The 22257-nt window shown below is 35.7% G+C and overlaps 1 protein-coding gene across 11 annotated transcripts in view; it reads right to left on the bottom strand.

Moving 5' to 3' along the window:
- The window catches only part of BRD1 (bromodomain containing 1), a 64991-nt gene that overhangs the window by 5682 nt on the left and 37052 nt on the right, over positions 1 to 22257 (bottom strand). For 6 of the 11 annotated variants that reach the window (XM_053942954.1, XM_053942947.1, XM_053942956.1 and 3 more), the window contains exons 9-14: positions 10886 to 11021; positions 9594 to 9721; positions 7650 to 7759; positions 5249 to 5403; positions 2455 to 2554; positions 157 to 222 (exon numbers count right to left, since the gene is read on the bottom strand). In XM_053942954.1, coding sequence (XP_053798929.1) covers positions 157 to 222; positions 2455 to 2554; positions 5249 to 5403; positions 7650 to 7759; positions 9594 to 9721; positions 10886 to 11021 — 695 coding nt within the window. The other 5 variants (XM_053942955.1, XM_053942952.1, XM_053942957.1 and 2 more) reach the window with 3 other exon arrangements.

The raw sequence follows: 22257 nt of genomic DNA, 5'->3' as shown, positions 1-22257 counted from the left end.
TTTCAGCTTTCCAAGGTCAAAGACAAAAAAAGCCCATTTCTCTGTGCACCAAAATGAGGTTGTGAATCATTATCTAGTTTTACACACACAAAATCTGAGTACATTTTGTGGAACCAGCCTGAAATAAAATCCAATGCAGCATATTTTTTTGCATACCTTTAACAGAGTCCTAATTACAAGTGGTTCTACTGTCTCAACACTGCCCAAATTAGGTTCCATTCCCTTTAAAGAAGAGCATGATTATATGTCAGATCCTTGAAGTCATTATATTTAATGCAAAGAACCAGATTTTAATTTTTCTAACTGATGTGGCTGTTGTGGCCATCAGAGCAGCATACATCAGTGATGGTCCTTCCAGGGTACCTGCCATCACTGCTCTCCCTAAAGCTGTGTCTGCTGTCAAGTCTGAGAAAACTATTTGCTTGATCATTTGTGAAGTTTATCCAACTCAGCCTTAATTACCAGGGTCCACCACAGGCAACTGGTCTCAGCCAACTGGAATACCTCCTATGCAAAGGGCTCAGTAAGGACAATGCTGGGTGCCACAGGAGAACATTCAGCTTCTTGGTGCAGTGCCTCTGGAACAGCTCAGTCATGGAATAAGAAAATGGGCACTGCAGCAAAATCTCAGGGGCTAAATTCAGGACAAAATTTACAGTTGAGAAAGAAATTTTATTTCAAGCTTCTACGGGGGTATTACAAACAATAGAGAATAAAAACATTAAAAACTATTTAAAAAGTAATTGTCCCTTTAAAATAAAGATTCAAGCAGGTTTAACAATGAAGTATGCTATTCAATGAAGTTTTAAAAAAAAGATTTAAAAAGTATTGGTTTTGCTGTATTTGCTAATCCTTTATAAAAAAGCTGGGCATAAATACTTCGTGCATTCATATGCATTATTTGGTGTTTCATAATATATAACTTGGTACAGTATTTACGATATCACTGCAAAAGAGTTCAAACACAGTGCATTTATAAATAATGGAGCCATTATAAATCACATTGCAAACATACCTTGCCATTTCATTGTTACAAATTCAGTATCTCAGTGAAGGTAGGAATAAAGTAGCTACAACAATCAATATCTTGACTTTATTTTTTTTTCTTTTTAATATAAAAATGCAGTTCTGGAAACCCACCCTCCTTCTTCCCCCTGCCCAAACATAATGCTTTACTTCTTAAAAATAAAAATAAAGTACTAATTCTATATACATCACATGTACCATACAAAAATGTATCCAAAGTTTCTATTGCTACCAAAGTGTTCTAAATTAAAAGTTACATAAATCCCCTCATTGGAAACAAAAGATTACAAGTTACCAAAAAACCAAATTACACACAAACCATCGAGTTATTTTATACAATTTCCAATACATTTTTCTCCCAAAGCAAGTTGTCTTCTCATGTGCCTGTATAAAAATGCATATCAATATATTTGTCAATTTTATTTTTCATTATAAAGCAAATTAATACATTTTCTACAATAAATAAAACACAGGGAGGCACACACATCAACAAAATTAAACCAATGGGAGATAAATGGGATATGGTTTTGAAAGAAATAATGTGCTTGCAGGCTTTAAGCCAAGTTTGTTTAAAACAGTAACAACCTTAAGTCATTTTGGGCAACAATGGAGTGTTTTTGGTGATTTGCAAGTGATGTACATAGTATATTTTTTATTGATGTCTTTCTCACAAAGTACCCTCCAAAATAACGCAATTTCCTTTCTTAAAATACATATTTGTAATTGTAAATTTACATCAATCTTAAATATGTGGTACTTTGTGCAAAGAGCAACAATTTACACAAACATTCAGAAGTCTTTTTCAGAAGCTACAGACCAAGGAAGAAGTTATACAAGCAGCACCATACTGTATATGATTTAGGCAAACATATATTTGATGCCATTTTGATATTAGGCTTTACTATCCACTAAACACCTTAAGCTGGAAGATGGTGCTTAGGTAACTTAACCTCAGAAAAAAAGAAAAAAAAAAAAGTAAAAAGCATGGAAAAAACAAAAACCAATTCCCTCCCCAACAAAATTATAAAAGGAATTAAGGAGCTACTTCTAAAATCAGAATAAGTTAAGTGTTGAATATACATTTATGTACAATTATGAACACTATGAACAAGACATTTTAACAGGTTTAGTGGAAAATCCTCCAATCTACAACACAATAAAATAATTAATCAATATGGCAATGGTGATTTAGAAGAATTGCTCAACTATTTCAAGTTTGCAGAACTCAGCCACTGAATCAACAATTAAGGGGTTGTATCTTCAATACATTCTTTTAGACAAAGAGGTTCATTAGTAGAGTTCAAGTCTCTGTGGAATTTTTCATGCCTTGCTAGAGAATCTCTGTTAGTCAATATCACTGAAGTCACTGACTGGTTCTCCATGGACCCGACTCAGGTGATTCATAGCACGATCAAAAGCAATTCTTACTGCTTTTCGTATGCTTGAATTACGTCCTTCCATCATTTTTAACTTGTCTATGGTCTCATCTATCCCAAGGGGAACCATTTTGGATTTGGGAAGCCACTGCCTGTAAGAAAAGGGTAAAAAATAAATCTGTTAAATATAGAGTAAGATCAAGAAGTCTCTCCAGAAATGTCAGGGCTACCATGCCATGTTTCTCATATTGCAGATCAGTTTTACCATCTTAAACAAAACAATAAAACACCTTTTAAGATAGTGCTTATTTGCATTAAATATTTAAAGAACATGAAATATTAAGAAAATCTCTTCCATAAAACAGAGAATCCATTCTGTGACTGCACTTAGTGATACGTATTTAGTGATTAAGTATCAACAGAAAGAACCTAGCCTAAAATACTGATGCAGCTAAAGAATAGGCAGCAGCAACTAACAATGGACATGGCTCAAGATTCACCTGACACAGTATTGTTTCTCTTTTACAAGGAGTTTTCAGATGATGGATTTTTGCCTTACATTTCAGGCATCTTGATTTGTTCTTTATGGGGAAAGCTAAGCTGGCAAGGAAGTTCTGCTTTAGCATACTTTTACCCTGCAGTATGAAATCCCACTAGCCCCGTATTCAGGGTACTTTTCTGTTTCAAGCTCCATAAATATCTTCAAATTCTGGGCATGGAGGAGTGATAATGGAAAAATCTCTACATCCTGTTCTTCTAGTTAAAGCATTCTAAATATTTACTTTAAAATTATAAATTAAATTTACATGATTTTCATAAAGGTTGATTGTAATCCTGTTTTCCAAAGTCACAGACATTGAGGAAAACAAAAATTAGGTCAATTCATGAATATATTTAAGATATGCTACTGTACTCTGCAATCCCATCCTGCAAAAGGCAGAAGCTCTCCTTTTGTATAAAAATGTTAGTTTGGGAGGGAGACCATTTGAAGCCAAACCAACAGGAAATCAGACAGTCAAATCTGCAAAAATTTTCTTTTGGCTGTTTTCATTTTCTTAAAGGACTCTAAACTAGAGCTGTATTGTATTGAGCACACACACTGAAATAAAATGTGAAGAGTCAGTATAAGGACACAGACAGTATAATAGCATGAAAAGCATCAGTCTAACCATTATCAGTTTTAAAATAGATCAGAGGAAGTTTTAAGAAGGTATTTGTAAAAGAAAGCTTTGCAAGTCCTCCTGACATAAGCGGGGAAGAAGAAGAAACAAATATGAAAATCCACTGGGGATAGACGCGGGTATCACAGAATGAAGGTGACAGAGACCCTGCAAATCAATGAAAATCCCTAACAGGGATTCAAGACTAAAAGGAACACAACAGAGATAGAATTATGAATGCCAAAATAATCACAATAAAAGAATCATTACCAAAACAAGTTGGTGGGGTCAAGGTGGAGGAAAGGGGCTGGAAGAAGAACTGAGTCTTTTCCTGTCCGTCTATGCAGTGTACCCATTAGAGACAACTTTGCACAATATTTACATGATTTAGGACCACCTGCATATAGAGACTAATCAGAAAAGTTTAAGCTGCAGAGGACTCCCCAGATCAAGAAGCAATCAGAGCAATTATTAAGAAACTGACCAGGGAAAACATGCATTACACTGGCAACACCAGTAAGAGAAACAAAATGAGAAACAAGGCTGAGTATGTTTAAATGCAATGTTCTCTGCAAACAAAGGCAGAAGAATGCAGGATCTTATGGAATCCTAAGCAACTGAACAAAGATAATTAAGACAAAGTATCAATTAATTAAGAAAGTAACTAAAGAACAGAAAAATTATGCCAAAAATCTAAGGGGCAGAAGAGCAAACACCAGTTATAAATTTTAAGCAGAAGTTTATTTAAGTGATAGTGTACTGGCACAGAGGGAGTCAGGAGAATGGCAGCATCACTCAATGCCACATACAATCATCTAAAGAGGAACTGATAGCTAAAAGTAAGCAAATTCAAGACAAAAATGAGACATGGACAGATTTACAGTTAGCTTGACCTGTATGGAAACTAGGAGAGGAGAGGGTCTACAGAGAACACAGAAAAGAAATATATAGTTTGATGAAAGGTAGATGAAAAGCTTCCATGTCTAGAAAAAAAAACACCAAAACCAAAACCAAACCTAAGAACCAAAAGAAGACCAAAAAACCTCATGTGTCTCCTCCTACCTCCACAGAAAAACCCCACGAGCCCTAAAACCAAAGACCCATGGGGGAGGGTAAGAGAATGCTTTGTTGTGTGAATTATCCCCTTCAGGCTCTACACAGCATATTGCTGATGCCAAAATAAATGGAAATAGGGAAGGTTTAATGAAAAAATAATTTAGAAAAGTTTAAGAACTTCAAATGAAAGTGTTAATAAAGCATTGAAATAAAGAGAGGTTAAAAATTCAAAGAAAATGCACTTGAACAGACTGGGGGAAGAAGTGTTATAATTCAGAAAGCAATCATGAAGGATGATAAGAGATAAATGTTAGGCTATTACTTTTAAAAACCTATGAAGCAATGAAGGAATTTCATCAGGTCAATAAATGAAAGTCGCTTGTAAATAAAAATGACTATTTAATGACTTAAAATATTTTTTTCCAAACTGACAATAAAAAGGTATTTTTCAGTGATGATATATACCTTGGTCCAAAAATAGACTCAAATATGAAATTTTAATCTTACAGTTTATAGTTCCATAGGAATTATATTAATGGAAAAATAATGTTTCAATTTCCTTCTAGACCAAAGCTACAGGTTCTTAAAATTTTAAGTAACTGCATCAAACAATACATTTCAATAACATACCAACTTCTTTTGTTGTCAAAAAATAGTACTAAGAATAGTTTCTCATCTGATTTGGTCTGCATTTGTTCTCCAATTTTCAGTACATCTAGAGGTGGCACTGGTATAGTAACACCATTGTGATGGCCAGCAACACGAGGCATCTTAGGGTCAATAATCTGTAAGAGAGAAGAAAGGACAGTTCCTCATTTTTAAAATTATGTAATTGATTTTAAGAAGGTATTACAAATTAATTTAACAAGAAATAAATAGAAAACTAAACAGCCACTGGATATAAACTGACTTTGTGTTACACACAACTTTTTGACATATGCTGAATATACATAGTGGAGACCCAGTGGTAGACTTGACTGAAAAGACCAAAAAAAAGCATTTTTCACCCATCTTAGAAGTCCCATTTGAATTCCACTTAGTAAAACTTTGAACTGACAAGCAGGTTTTAGAATGAAGAAGTCAAACCGGGATTTCTAGAAGCTGTAACTGGTGTCAATTTTTGGGGTTTGTAATTCATATACCTTAAAGAACCAACCTATGTTAAGGTATAATAAGTATTTTGGTAAAATAAATGCTCAAACTCTGGAGCAAAAATTTAAAATCAAAAACAAAAAGAGGTGTAACTTTTAAGTATCTTGTATATCCAATTTAATGACTCAATCTTCAGCAAAACATGCAGTTACAGTCACAAAGTCTTTCTAAACAAAAGTTGAGGGAGAGAGGAAATATGCTGCTAACGTTAAACTAACCATCCTGATGGAAAAACTCCTTTGCAGACAGCTCACAGCATTATGAAGTGCTTAGCTTCCAGCCAAAGAAAGGTTTTTACTCCATGCCTGTTCTACCCATCTCCTACTCTAAGAACTCCTGTTGTTTTTCCACCATCCACACTGACACCAATTTTAATCCACAGTAAACTGACTTTGGGAAATAAATTAATAGAAAGCTGTGGGGAGCTCGTAGAAATCAGAAGAATTTTCTTCTCTTGACAGAGGTTTAACTCCTCAATTAACTTATCCCACTCTCAGTAACACCAATGCTGACATAAAGGAAAAGGCACAAAAGGAACCCTTTGGTCTTCATCAGTTTAAATCTAGTACTAATATCTTTCAAGACACAATCATCAAATCATCAAATTTTGAGCATCTGACCCCAGTGTCTTTGAGTCACCCACTGAGGGTACTTAAACTCAAGTGCTCTGAATGCCACATCCAGAGGTTTTAACCTGACTCTGTATGATTACATTTCACGATGTCCTTAGAACACACATATTAAAAGTTGTGATTAGCCAGACTCGTATATAAATCAAGCCAGTGTATGAACTGGTCATATAAGCCCAAAAGCCTACAGCCAAACCTCATCCATATTTTCTCTGCAAGCTTTAATATAAACAGAAGTGTATCTGTTCCTCCTTTATTAACACACATACATATGTATCTCCTCTATTAACAACAGTTTATGTTTCCATTACATCAAGTTTCCATTTAATTTCCATTACATTCACAGAATTGGCTGCAGTTTATTCCAGCAACTGAGTTTTCTGTTTCTTTAATGAGCTGCAGCATCAAGAGTATTTTTATACTCATTTTGCAGCAGAAATAATATATAATGTAGAAACAAAGACTACTGAGACAAGAATGCTGGTTTTAGCAGGGATAGAGACAATTTTCTTCACAGTAGGTGGTATGGGGCTATGTTTTGAATTTGGGTTGAAAACTGCATTGACAATATAGGGATGTTTTTGTTAATGCTGAGCTGTGCCTACATAGAGTGAAGGCCTCTTCCCCTTCTCACACTGCCCCACCAGTGAGAAGGCTGGGGCTGCACAACGAGTTGGGAGGGGATACAGCTGGGGCAGCTGACCCCAACTGACTTTAGGGATAGTCCATCCCATATCGCATCCTGTATGTAGAGCTGGGGAAGAAGGAGGAAGGAAGGGACATTCAGTGTGATGGTGTTTGTATTCCCAAGCCACATGTAAAGGAGCCCTGTGTTCCTGGGGATGACTGAACACCTGCTGTCCATAGGAAGTGGTGAATGAATTTGCTTTGCTTGTGTGCACAGCTTTTGCTTTCCCTATTAAACTGTGTTTATCTCAAACCAAGAGTTTTCTCACTTGCACTCTTCCAACTCCTCCCCTCACCCACAAGGAGCGAGCGAGTGGCTGCAGGAGGCTTAGCTGCACGACACAGGAGTATTGCACATCTCAAAGGGCTGGCAGGGTAGCAGAAATTATTGACTTAAAATCTGTTATTGCAGTAACTTTACAAACTCAGTGCATAGTAAAGAGGGCAGAATAAGCCACTTTTATTCAACTTGAATGGGAATTTACCAATTACCTTAAGTAAGTGCACAGTGTTTTCAGACCAGAAACGGCCACTACTGTACTTCTGGGAAGCTGGGCACTTACCAGAGCTGGGTAAGAGGGATATCCACTGCATTTGGCCCATACTACTTTTAGAGGCTCAAGAACAGATGTTGCAGCATCAGTTGAAATCCACATACTGCTATGCCCAACTTCTAAGAACAAAGAAATATAAAATTAAAATGTTCCAGAATGAAGCCTCAGACAAATCTGCAGTTCTTGGTTTCCTAATGAACAGCTCACGATCCTTAGAATCCAAATACCAATACCAACTTTCACACACATACCAATAAAAACAAGGTAGTATTTGGAAGAGCTCTTTACATGATACTGATACTTTTTTCCAAGCCTATAGATGAAGAACAAAAGTTTAGACACTTCTAGAAATAGCATATCTAAAACATCTTAGTTCTTAGGAAGTGTTTGCCAAATTCCAATTATTATTTCCCTTTGAAAAAACTCCGAAGAAACATAAACTTATGGTACTTCAAATAACAGCTTCTTTTACTGTGACGACAATCCTGTCACAGAGGTGATGATTTTCAAGATGCAATTTGCATGGTATATATTTCCAAGCACTGGATACCTGGTTACCCACACTGAGATTAGCACCTCATAACTTAACAATACTGGTACACCTTTCTATTCTTATGCCTAAATTCTAACCTGCATTTTGATTTCTATTTATTTTTCACAAGTTTTCTTGGTCTCTCTGCCCTGCCCTTTCCTGCAGTCAAGTTCAAAAATGTCAAGAGGTTTCCAGGCAGCAACACTCGTGTTTCATTTCTTCTCAAAAAGCAGGGTAACAAACTGAGTTTAAGTTACTGTGCACTTCTACGGAATCCTCAATTTTCTTCTCCATTGCTCAGCAATGTATTGAAGCCTGAGACAGGCGTAAGCCTTTCAGTCAACCAAAGCCACAACTGGTCCCCTAGATACAGTCCAGAGGCTGATCAGAAGACAGTGAGTTACAGCCTCAAGACGGTACTTTGGGTGGTGATCAAACGAGGAAAAGTTATCCAAGTTCATATGCTGTAAAGGTCAGGCAGCACTTCTTGTATGGGGAAACCTGGTATCAAGATACAGTTCAGGGGCTGCAGCTGCACTTTCTTTCAGCAGTCAGGCAATACATACTGCTGAGAGAAAGTGCATTTCAAATGGGCATTGCATATTTATAATGAAAGGTGGCATGCAGGTACATGTTCTAGCTTGACATTACAAAAAATACCAGGAGAAAAAAGTGGTTTAAGACCTTTTAAAAGTAGAAATAGCAAGAAAAAAGTATTAAATTAAAAAAAATGAATTCAGTCATTCGGCACAGTAAGTTCTGTTTCTCTGCTCTGTTAGTAACAGTTTGTAAAGTATTCACATGTCAGTAACTGATGGTTTCAACTAATTCATCCTTAATTTACAAACTGTTTCAAAAACTATATAAGTGGAACTGTATCTGGTACATAAAAACAGTAAAAGTCCTCTTCTTCAGGAGAGCTAACAAGAAAGAAATCTACACTATTCTCAGTTGCAAAGAAAATGGTATTTTAATGCTGAATAGAAAAGCATACACAAGCTGACAGGATGCATTCAGCCAGACTCAGAGACTTCTCAGGTGTATATACAAGTAAGAGTCTCAGAATTCTTCCTAGTCAAGAGTATATTCCACATGGTAGTAAGGGGTTACTAATCTAGCACATAGGATTACAAATTTTCTTTTACAAGATCTGTAAAAGAAAACTCATCTTCTCTTTTTATTTCAAAACCTCTTTATTTCCTCAAGCAAGGAGAGAAAATTAATCAAAATCAGAGTCAGATGCTATTCTTTAAAAAGTCTTTAAAGAGTCAAAAGCAGATTTCAGTAGTTTCTGGAAGGATATCAACAACACTTTCAAAAGGCTTAATGTATTTAAGCATTAAAAATAATAATGTTAGACTCTGTCAAATAAATGGACAAAATCATACAATACTATTAAGAATTCAATTATTTATAGTTACCAGCTGCAATTCTTGCTGCTTTGGCATAGTTTCCATTTTCAATGCATGATATCAGCTCACTTCGATCTTCCAGTGTATGTCTCCGTATCAGGGCAGGTTTACCTTTACCACACTTCGGTAGACTGAAACTACAGAAGTATTAATATTAAAACCATTACTTGATAATTAACATTGTTCACTATAAATCAAAATTTTGAATGCAAATTTAAATTTCATGAGTACAATCAGTGGAGCAAGCTCTAAAAATATTTTGAGTAACAAATACAAACAACAGAAAAGCCAAAGCTCTGATTATTTTCATACACAGAATTGCCTGGTTATCAGCAAAAGTCAGTTCCACTGCTCCAACAGTTCTACTACACAGAAAATGCAACTATTCTCTCTTTAATTTTTCACTAAAAAATTCCAGTCTTTCAATTGTGAAATGTCTCTACTCAAAATGGGAAATTTTTTTCTACACACTTGAGTTTTTTTCAAGAAATCATATCATCTGAACAATTATATTGACAATTTGATCTAGAATATCACATTTAAAATAGATGCAATATTAAATTATCTTTGTTTCTGAAAGTCTGTTTGACATGACTGCATTAACACCATTCCCTTAACCTGAACCCATGAATAAAGTCCTCTTTTTCTGTCTAACGGATTTACCCTATACTCTCCTGTATGCCCCATCCTCATAGCCCAGGACTGGAGACAGCTACCTTTCACCCAAAAATTAGTGTTCTTTCAGAAGATACACCACTGGTGTGAAGATATCAATGGTGGCAGAAGTATCCATTTTGACAGTCCTGCCTTTAACAACAGACTCCATGGAGAGAAAGTCAACAGCTGGTACAGAGTTACTATCAACACTGTAGTACCTAGTCAGCAACCCACAGACTGACAACCTACAGTTCCAAAGCTATGGAACCACCTTTTCTGTGTACAAGACTCTGCTTTGTAAGTTGCTTCTCTCTTGCCCTCACAAAAATAAACACACACATTTTTAGTGTTCTGGATTAGGAAGGTAATTAAGCCAAGATACTATATGCAAAAACGTAACTGTATCTTTAAGAGCAAGAGAAGCACAGTCGGTTTAAAAATGTAACTGCCTGGATATGCAATAACCTGAATTCAACAGAAGAATCACAGCAATCCTGAAAGGTATCTCAGATCTGACAAAACTTGAGAAAATTGAAATACACTCTTTTTTCCAAAACTGATGCAATCCTCCAGTGTGGGTCACAAGCACTATAGAAAACTGATATATCAAGTCTCAAATCTGTATTTCATATTTAGCGTTTTACCTTGAGTTACACAAGAGACTGTTACTAGATGAGATACTAGATTCTGATGCACAGCGGCGACGAGGTTCAACTTTTCTTCCTGGAGTATCATCTAATGCTCTCTCTTTACTTTCATCTCCAAAACCATTTGATAGACCTGCAGCATAACACACAAAATAAACTGCATCAAACTGGAAACCACACCATTTTCATTAACAACCTTTTGTATTTATACAATGTATCATTATTGTTTTGTTCTTCAAGTATTTTGGTGTGATGAAAAAGAATGTGAATATTAACAAAATATGTAATTTCAAGGAAGTACTATAAATAGGAAGTTTCCGTTGTCCCGATTTTAAAGACAGGATGAACCTTTAGGTAAGGTACAAAAAAAAAGCAAGCAGAGATTGTAACATGGGAAAGATACATGGAGTATCAAATCAGTCTTTGCAGTAATGTTTCCAACTATTAAACAATCATGCTGCAAAAGCTAAGTAGAAAAAAAACCAAGAAAATAAAATGTTACAAATCAGGCAGATTACCAAGTCAACAAAAGGCTTATTTCAATGCAATGCTATAATCATTAAAACCCTTTTCAAACACTGGAAGTAAAGACTGATATGGATTTCTTCATGATACTATCTAATTCTTCCTGGTAGTCTTTCCATTTTAGTAAATTCAGACTGACTAACACAATGATGACTATTTTCTGTCACCAATAATCAATATACATGGTACTGTTTTTAATTAGCCTTCCCCTAACAAAAGCTTATATACATCGAAGTATATTGCAATTTAATTTCATAATTGTAATGAAAACATTAAAAAGGCTTTTATATTACAATCTGCTTATTTGACGTGCTGTTGCCAATCCTGCTCTGGGTTTGCTATACAAACAGTATTGTCCTTATTAAGTAATTTCTATACTTGATTAAAGAGGCAAATTAGAAGTTTTAAGATAGCATTCTGAAGACTTTCCAGAGTATGTGGGAGTGTTTGCGGAGGTGTGGACATTAAGACTGACAAAGAAAGAATCCCACAGTGACTCTAGAATATGATCAGAAATGCACTCAACAAAGGCAGTGGTACCAGCCTGCAGGTAGCTACTGCAAACTGTAGGCTCCAAAGAGAACAAAATTTTAAAACAAATTCAATTCTGGGCATGCCGCTCACAACACAAGAAGGACCTACCCATCCCAGCCATCTTTACCACTTCCAAAGACTTGAAGGCCATCATGAACATTGTACATTCAGAGACAGTCAAACTAGGTTATGTAACTTCACATGCCCCTCCAAAGAGCCTTTTAGTGTAAAACAATTATGGCAGAATTCCCTTTATTAATTCTTCCAGTCTGTTTGCTACGAAGATCCCTGCAAAGGATGCTGATAACTAAGGAACTTGAGTTTAGCAAGTTACTTTTTACAATCCAGTAATTTTTCAAGACTTTCCATATAGTGACTTACAGGGTTTTTCCCCTCCACCCCAGGAGACCTTCCCTTTGGATTATCAACACAATTTCAGATTTTTTTTCAGAGTGTATTTACTCAAGTTCTGAAAGATTTACATATAAGCATTCTCTTTCATTGTAATTTAATTTACACTGTAAATATTAATTCAAGAGTGTTTGTTTTATAACTCCTATATTTGCCTTTGACTTTCTACAGAAGAAAAATTATAAAGGTAGCATTGTCCTGAGTGTCAAGCACCAAACTATTATTCAGTGGTATTAATTAATCTTGCCCTCACTCTCAGCAAGTTGATAAAAATATCTGCAGATTAAGGGGGAGTTGGGTCCTAGACTGAGCTGAAACAGAGTATGCTTTATGAAAAAGTATATAGGGGAATTTAAGTTATTACAGTATATTTCACATGGCATTTGAAATGAAAAGCTAAAAATAAACTTTCTGCAAAGGACATCTCTTACGTCTCTGCAAAAATTACTTTTTATTCTTCAATATCCTGTCAGACTTATATTTCAAGTGAGATGAACAAACTGCTTTGTTTTCATCCTGCCACAAGCTGGAGACACATTACTCAAGTTATCACTCAGGCATCTAGCTAATGTGAAGCAGCTATCAGCAGAAACAAGTCAGATCACAGACTGAATTTTAAACAGGAAGAGAGATCAAGTAATGACTGCCTTTAGAACAAGGGCACAGGTCACATTCCCAATGGGCTGTGAAAGTAGAAAGAAATACCTGTATTAAGAGCACGTGCAAAACATTTAACCATATATAAGCCAAATGTGACTTGGATGCTTATCTCTGCATACATTGGTTTTGTACATGCACACCCAGGACAAAAGGGGCTGCATATTTTTATTATTTCAATCAGTTTATGACTGCACTGTCACCAAAAAGGACATTTCGGCACACTCGGTCCCTGGCAATGGTGTCTTCTCATTGTCAACAAGTCAGTACCAAGAAATGGTAAGGAGCCAGTTTTCAGCAACACATTGGACAAAGCAACCATGTGATCGCCTGACTGCTGAAGTTAAGAAACAAGGGATACAACAGAAACATGCAACTATAGCAATGGAGAAAGCTCTCTGAGGTGGCAGTCCAGCCCTATTCTAGTTTAAATATAAGCTGTGAGTTTAATGACTCACTTAATTCACTTCATTCTACAGATTGATAAAACATTTTTACTGTAATTTGGTTACTAACACTGGTGTCCTGGTTTCTGCTGGGATAGAGCAAATTTTGTTCTGAGTAGCTGGTACAGTGATGTATTTTAATTTGAGTGTTGATAACACACTGATGTTTGAGGTGATGAGTAGTGTTGACAGTAAGTTAAGGACTTTTCAGTGTCTCATGCTCTGCCAATGAGCAGGTGCACAAGAAGCTGGGAGGGAGCATGGCCAGGACAGCTGATCCAAACTGGCCAAAAGGAGATTCTATACCATGGAGTGCCATGCCCCATAGATAAAATGATGGGAGTTGGCTGGGAGGGGCTGATCACAGGGCTGGGCATTGGTTAGTGGGTGCTATGCAACAGTATTGTGCATCACTTGATTCTCTTGGGTTTTATTCCTTTTCCCTATTATTATTACTATTATATTTTACTTTGTTTCAATTGTAAAACTATTCTTATCTCAACCCAGAGGTTTTACCTTTTTCTGATTCTCATCCTCATCCCACTGTGAGGAGGGAGGAGTGGAAAGTGAGAGAGTGGCTGAGTGCTACTTGGTTGTCAGCTGGGGTTAAACTACAGTAAGTGGGGAAAAAAACCCAAAACATTTTTGACAAAAAAGGAATACTAAAGTGCAAAAGAATTTATAGCTTCCCAGATATATTTCTCTCTTGCTTTTGGAAGTATGAGAAACAAAGAACATGCAAGCTATCAGCAGGAGTAATTTTCCTGAGCATCAAGCCCCTAATGACAGGAGCTTACACAATCCATGAGACTCCAGTTTATACAGTTCACGTTTCAGAAGTTATAAGGAATAGGGGGATGCTTTTTTTAAAGAAAACACACTCATATCTAGTCATAGATGAATGAGTTCACAAGTGACCTTGTAACTTGCTAGAAAAAACCAAGGCAATAAAATCTAAGCACTTTATGGTAGTGGCACTGATGTGCAAAAAAAGATCAGATATACTACACAACTTGGTTTCTGTTATATCATTACAAAACTATTTTCCACCATGAATCATGAAACACCCAATGTCCTGTAGATGCTAAAGTAAGTAAAATTAAAGATCTCCAGTTGCTTTAAGGAACTTGCATTTTATTGAATCAGTAGATATAACTAAAAAGGCCAAATAAAGAAAATCCATGAGACCTAACTCATCCTGCCTGCAACTTTCAAAAGCTCATGATTTTGTTAGATCTAATGAGCTTTCTCTACAGTCATGAAGTGAAATTTTGTGTCAGGTACTAAACTTCTTACACATATTGCCTCATCAACACCACTGAATGACAACCCTCCTCTTTCCCTCAAAAGTCCTAAAGATCAAACTAAAAGCCTTTAATTAGTGGTTCATTTCCTTTACTTTTCTACTCTGTTCTTAAGTTTCTTCAAAAAAGCAGTCCACTCTCAAGAGGCAGAACTTAACTTTTTTCAGTTAAAGAGGGAATTCTCAAACAATGAAGTCTGCTTTCAATCTTAAATGCAGGGTTACTGCCATTTCTAATCTTCAGCTCAACTTCAATTTACATAGAAAATTTACTGCTTTGCTCATCATAGCATAACACAACCATTTTGAAAATAAGGAAATGTTCTAAGAAGAAAAAAAAGTAAGGCAAAAATGATCAGCCTTACACTTTTCCACAGATGTCTCACTGCACTGAGAACTGTAATTATCAGGCAAAGTTTTAACTTTTTCTCAACAGTGCCAGTTTGTTCTTAGGCTGCAATTAAAACTTTCACTAACTACCTACATCAAGCAAGTTAGAATCTTGTTGCCCATACTAAATAAATGGAAAGAGAGGAGAAGTTTGGAAAACATGGCAGAGGAACAAATCTCAGTATAGTCCAAAGAGCAGCACAGCATTTCCACAAATGTACAAAATGCTGCCCCAGAATACAGTCTGAAATGTACAATTCTGTAATCACATCTTACAGTTCTGCTGAAACAAAAAGAAGCAGAACTTGCACAAAATTATTCTAAAGCAATTAAAACTGTACTATGCATAGCTCAATGCAAAACCAAGCACATCCAAATTTAAGATGAAGTGCTCTCCTAAAACTAGCCCAGAAGGGCTGAGATTCAACCACTAAAAAACCTGGGAGCATTCAAACAATGACTGCACGCAGTGCTCCAGCACTTCTGTAGCACTATTTAGTCTAATTTTCAGTCGTGACTTGTCCACATATCCAGAACCACTGATGTTACTCTTCATTAAAATATATATACAGTAGAGGAAAATGTGTATTTTATTTTAAAAACCCTTTTTTTTTTCCCTGGTAGTTTCACTTCTCCAAGGAAGATGAGACTGGTTTTTTTTGGGGAAGGGAAGAGGATGGAGATGTAGCATTCTTAGCTAATCTGCTCTCACAGAACATGTTCTGGGAATAAGAATGTTGGGACTGGTAAAACTCTGCGACCAGTGTGTGTCACATATACTACAACACGTACAACTTTGTAACTTACGGAAATGGGGCAATATATTGAATGAAGAGCATAGTTTCATATGTGTCAAAGACTTCCTCCAAGAGTGTTCATTTCTATTTGTTTTTTGTTTTAAGGATGGCTGGTGTCTCCAACATGATCCAAATTAATTACTTCAAATGTAATTGTCTTTCTGCGCTCCAAAATGATCATTTAATTGAATTCCATTCCATGTTGAGGATAATAGAAAATAATTAGGATCCAAAGAGATAAATACCCAGCATGATATTAGTTAATATGAGAACCTGGAAGACAGTGAAAAAGCCATTAAGTCTCTCTGAAAGGAAACAGAGCTTTCAATTAAATAAGCCATCCTTACAGCAGTGTCCAGAGACAGTGAGAATGACACAAGTGTCCCACATATTCTATCACTAAAACCTAAGTTTTCTAAAGGGACTGCCTAAGTAAGTTTCACTTTGATTCAGGCCTCTTTCTTGGAAAAGAAAATACTGAAAGTCATTGAAAACACAGAATACAACCTCCACTAATTTAGGGGGGTTTATATATACAGATAAGCACACACAGGGTAGGGGAATACTTGAAGGTAATAAATCATCAAAAGTTACTATATTCTTAAAAATGCAAACCTTGGAAATTAGCAGATTGTAGAAACAGGACGGCATCCACTAAGTTTTTTTCAAAAGTAAGAGCATAAGACCCTAAGAGAAACCCTTTAAATGTTACTTGAAACAGTAAATTCTAAAGTGCAGTAGGAATATTAAACCCAATTCTTCTTTTCAGAATACACAGATGAATATCAGAGCATAGCAAAGCTTCCAGTACTTAAAACAGGCTTCAGTATGCAGACAAAATGGAAGCCAATTACTCAAAGACTACAAAGCCTGGTGTGAATTGTCCCCTTGGAAATAAAGCTTTTAAAACTTGGTCATGGATAAAGACAGCAAAGACAGCTCAATATGAGCCCATGATGTGGCACCTACACTAAACAGAAGTACCTTTCAAGATTCTAACCAGAAAATGTTAACCTTTAAAGATGTAAGTGACACAGAACAAATACAGTTTGGTGGCTCAATGAATGGCCTGTTTGATGGGTTCCAAAAGAATGCCAAGGAATTCATCTTGTAACTACTAATTTTCTTCAAATCTGAGACTAAGAAGTGTCTCTGGCAAATCAGATGAGACTCTGATACAACAGCAAAATCTGATTTACAAAACACAAAGGAAAATTAATCAGCATTTATTAACTACAGCTTCCATAAGATAAGGATCATAATCGATCTGCACTACAATAGGATCTCTGTACTGTAGGATGATTGTTCAAAGCATCTTAGAACATGCAAGTGGGAGGCAACCTTAGTGGAGGAGTTTGAAAACACTCCAGAAAATTCTGAAACAAATAAAGAGCATACAAGCAGAAACTCAAAAAAAAAATGTACAACTTCTTCAAAGACAGTATCAACTGTTCTAGTGATATAGACTGATGAAGCAGTAGAGTTGAAAATGCCATTAAAAAGTGCACACTCAAAATCTAAAAAATTCAAAACCAACTTTACAAACTGAATTCCTGAATCAGCTTTGGTTTATATAATTTATAACGTGTAAAACAGATGATTGCAAAATACAAGCTTTAAGTGCCTGAATCACATACAGACCAATGGTATGTCATTGAGGATCCCAGAAATTACTATAGAAAGTCAGTAATATTTAGGACCATTGACTTCTAATTACCTTGGGAAAAATTACTTAGAAGGATTTAAGATCAGAATATTTTTTCCTAACATTTTCTACTGATTTAAGCCCAAACAGTTAAGATCCTTAAGAAATAAACAAAATTTAAACATTTTCTGTTTAAAGACTTTTACTTTCTCACCTACAAAATCCTGATATAAATGAAAAAATCTTTAGAGGTTTCTTAAAGATTTAAATCAATATATATTATTTTAATTCACAACTTACACAATGAAAAAGCATGATAATTATTTATCAATACACTGCATGAAAATCCTAGTGTCTAGGGGTCTTTCAGAGCAGCCCAGCAGGACCTGACACCTAGAAAGAAAGGCTGCTCCATTTCCTAAACCAAGCTGTTCTTGAATGGAACTAACTTTTGGAAATTTCTGTCTACAGGTTACACAGAGCTTTTAGCAACACAAATTTTTCTTCATTGAAAGTAAGGGTTTCCCTGTAACTGTGAGAACACAGCTTCTAGGTATGCTATCCAATGAAAAGGAAACAGATGGACAGAAAACTCCAAAGCTCTCCTATGTAAGCAGGTCCAGCAATCCAGTTCTATTAAAAGTAAATAATTTGCCTTCTACAGCTATTTAGGAAAACTAGTTCACAATTTGTTCTGCTTTCTAGGATAGGGAACTGAAAATGAAACTGAAGTTGCTACCTGAAAGAAAGATCAAGGCAGAGATCTGCGACTCCTGAGATGACATACAGGACACCACAGTAAAATGCAAATATTTGAATTACTTCAGTAAGTTACACAGCTGCATTCCTAGTCCTAATTTTCCAGGCCTTTTTTACCTTGAGAGGTACTTCATGCAGGAAGATTAAAACTTCACGTGATTCAGTATAAAAGATCCAGTGCTTTACAGCCTCCTTCTATGACAGCTTGCAGAGTACTGGGGGAAGTGCATGACGTGAATCCTTTGAGACTGAAACATTGCAGTAAAAATTTATTCCAGCCTAGCAAAAATCAACAGTGCTTGCTATCCCTAAGATTGTCCTCCTGGCTTCATCAACAGGATCTGGAAAGACCACATGAGATGTTCCACTGCTCATGCAGTCAACCTGACAGTGCTTGAAGCATGGTCAAGTGAAGAAAATCAAGAACTATTAGATACCAGCCCAGCTTTGCTATTTCTAGGCAAAACTGAACAAAAGAGTTAAAATAAGGCTGACTTGCATTTTCACATCTTTGTGTCTAATCAGATGAATCTATAGTTGCTTCTTCCCCCCTCAGACCTGAAGTACTTTTACCTTCAACACATTATTTTTTTCAGAGAACTTAGGAGTTAGCCATGCTTATCAGCTGAAGATTATTTCTCAGCATCTGCTTTTGTCTCCATTTTATTTCAATGCCATGCTGTTAGGAAGTAATTTCTGAGCATTATTACAGCTTTGGAGGAAAGGGAGAAAGGAAAAGTCAAGGAAGAAAATAGAATAAAAGGAAGGCGAAAAGGAAATCAAAGTGGGAGCATTATCACATTAGGATAGCATAGCCTGTCAAAGTGACAGCATGACCAATGACCACTGTTCTGGTAGCAACAAAATAAAGCAACTTTGCTTCAATTTTAGCCATTCTTGAGTATTACACGTTTCTTTGTACGAGATATCTTCTTAATATGTACACTTCCCCTGTGCACGCCAAAGAAATTACATCTGAGTACAATGAGAAACATAGCAGAAAGCTACTCCTTCAAACTATCCCCTAATACTTGACTACATGTATGATACAGTGGACAAGCACATACTACCATAATTACTCTTTATGAAGTACATTCCTCTGTGCATGCAAATGCATAATCTAATCTTTTCTCACTGAAGGAAAAAGGGAAAAAGGAAAAAAAACACAAACACCACAAACCACAAATCCACACAAAAACCTTCTCTGAGGGACATTAATCTGTAGTCAATCATACTGTGTAAACTGTCTCACTCTCTCCACTCACAGCAGAATGGACCATAAGTGACTGGTACTTTTGCCTGCCTGGTTTAGTGGCTGATGCTGCTGTTGGAGTCACTGGATTAAACTTTTCTATTGTCCACCTCTTAAATCAGACCTGTAGGTGAGTATGTGGGGGTTGGACTAGATAACCTTTAAAGGCCCCTTCCAACCCAAACTATTCCACGATGCTCCAAACAGGTCAGCTCATGTGATTCACTTTGAACACTGTATGTCTGGTAAGAGGGGACTTCACCATATCTAAGCCTCTGAATTTGAAGGTAGGTCATCTATACTCAGCCCCAGCACCATGGCAAGTGTCTTCTTAAATAAATTAAGAACACACTTATAAAAAGTATAGTGTGAATCTCCAAATTCACTAGCTTTTTAGATATTTTCAATAAATCCCACAGTTCTGTGTACCATCTGCACCACACAGAAAAAAAAAGTCTTGAATGTCACAAATGAAGCACATAGGGGACTGTGACATTTAATTTTTTACAAAGCTAAACGTGGGCTAAGAAATGAGCTAAGTATTAAGGAAAAAAAGAAAAATAAAAAAAGCAGTACTAAAGTACAGTAAAAGGCTCCACAATTCCTACAGCATCAAGAAAAACAGAAGGGCTTCCAGAAATATTTGTTTATTATTACAGAAGATTTGGTTATACTCATCTTAGAAAACACAGCAATTGTATGTTGGGTGCTAATAATTAATATCTTAAAAATAACCCAAAAGACGTCACCTTCAAAAATATTAACATTTTTAAGACCCAAGGAAAACTTCCAGAATACTAGTGTATAATGTACCTTATGTATGCACACACCTCACAAGCCTTGAAAAAAGCACAGGTGTTCATCAATCCTCACCATTCTCAACTATGTTGCTCAAAATCCCCCCTATTTTAATAACATAAATCAAGAAATAGGAAAAGGATTTTTCATTGTCAGGAAGTTAATACAATGATTATTTATATGAAATAAAACCAGAAGGAACATTTATTTTCTTAAAACACATTGCGAGTGTTGATTGGCATAAAATAGCTTCCTACCCCCTCTTTCTGCCTTATGTACTTATTTTATTATATGTATATTATAAAAACCCTCCCCTATTTCTTAAAATGTTTCCAGAAATTAAATTGGCAGAAATATTCAAAGGCCTGGCAGAACTCCTGTCTAAAGTTTGAGTGGGCCAAAGAGAAATGAAGAAATCGAATGGGGTTCTTTTTTTTTTCCTTCTAATGTCTCTCCTTAATTTGCTTTATTTTCTTAGCAAATGGTCCTACATTTCCCAGTGGCCTATCAACCTACTAGAAAACCAATTAACCAACCATACCCTGACAATTTAACAGTCAAGAGTCCTGCAGTCCCCATGTCTCTACACTGGCAAATTTAACAAATCAGGGAATAATTCCTTTTAGGCCTTCATAATCTCCTGACAATCTCTAATACTTTGTTTGTTTGCAAATACACTTTAAAATGCTTTATGTTTCCAAACCTCCTGGAGTCAGGCAGCTAAAGTTCTTGGACACCACTAAGCGTTCAAGTAATTAAATTTAAAATCAGACTTCACACGAAACAATCACTCTGCATTTCAATACAACAAATCAGGACTGCGGATCTGTCAATAGATTTAGTCAAACTGTTGCACTCGATTCATGAATATTAATTATATATATTTTTTTTTGTATATTTATATATATATATATATACATGTACTGTTGTTCCTGTCTATGTTAACCACAAGAAAAATTATACCAATTTGGGGCTTTTTTTCACTGGGGAACCTTTATTTTTGTTTTTTTATTTACTTCAAAGACATAAGTTTCTTAGATATGCATGTTTTACTTTCACTTCCTCCATTTAGTGAATGGTAACTGAATGCTGTGCATATGAAGCCTGACTTTTAGACAAATTGGCCAGTGTTCCAGAGAGGCAAAGATTCATTAGAAATTAAGTATGCAAGAATTAAAAAAAAAGGAACTATGTTCTATTTCACTCCAGACACAATGTCTACCCTTATCATATCAAATTAAGTAACAGCAGTCCTCACTACAATATTAAATTCTATCAAATGCAAATGGAATTCATTTTGAATTCCATTGTCTCCATCATTTTGCCATCATTTTGTAGTAGTCGAGCAGAAACAAAGTCAGCCCAACATTTACTAACAGATTTAGTAAGGAGTCTTTGTTGTATACTGATACCTGTATGTGAAGTATGTATTAAGAAATGATAAATTCTCCCACTCTGTGCTTTTTACTGTGTGAATATTCTACTTCAGTGATCCATATTTAAATACCAAATTTACATGTGTTCCAGTACCTTGAGAAAATCTGTGTAGCTGGAAGTGAAAATATGAAGTAAATTATATACTTCACTGATTTTTTCTACTACTGCACTTGGACAAGAAATAACAAAAACACAACATACTGCACTATAATAATCACTATCTGAAATCCTGAATCTGTGGGAAGTTACAGTGGTTGTTTTAGGATAGTATATTTTAAATACTTAGTTTCTAATTAAAATAGAGAGTACTGTAACAGCAACTATAAATTATAAAACCTAAATTTACAAAACCTTAGACATGACTAATAACACCAAGTACACAGGCAAATTTCATCTGATCATAATCTAGCATTTT

The sequence above is a fragment of the Vidua chalybeata genome, chromosome 5 (genome assembly GCF_026979565.1).
Source record: "Vidua chalybeata isolate OUT-0048 chromosome 5, bVidCha1 merged haplotype, whole genome shotgun sequence".
Taxonomy (NCBI): Eukaryota; Metazoa; Chordata; class Aves; order Passeriformes; family Viduidae; genus Vidua; species Vidua chalybeata.
The sequence above is the reverse complement of the archived record's forward strand: the minus strand, read 5'-3'. Positions and strand labels throughout refer to the sequence as shown.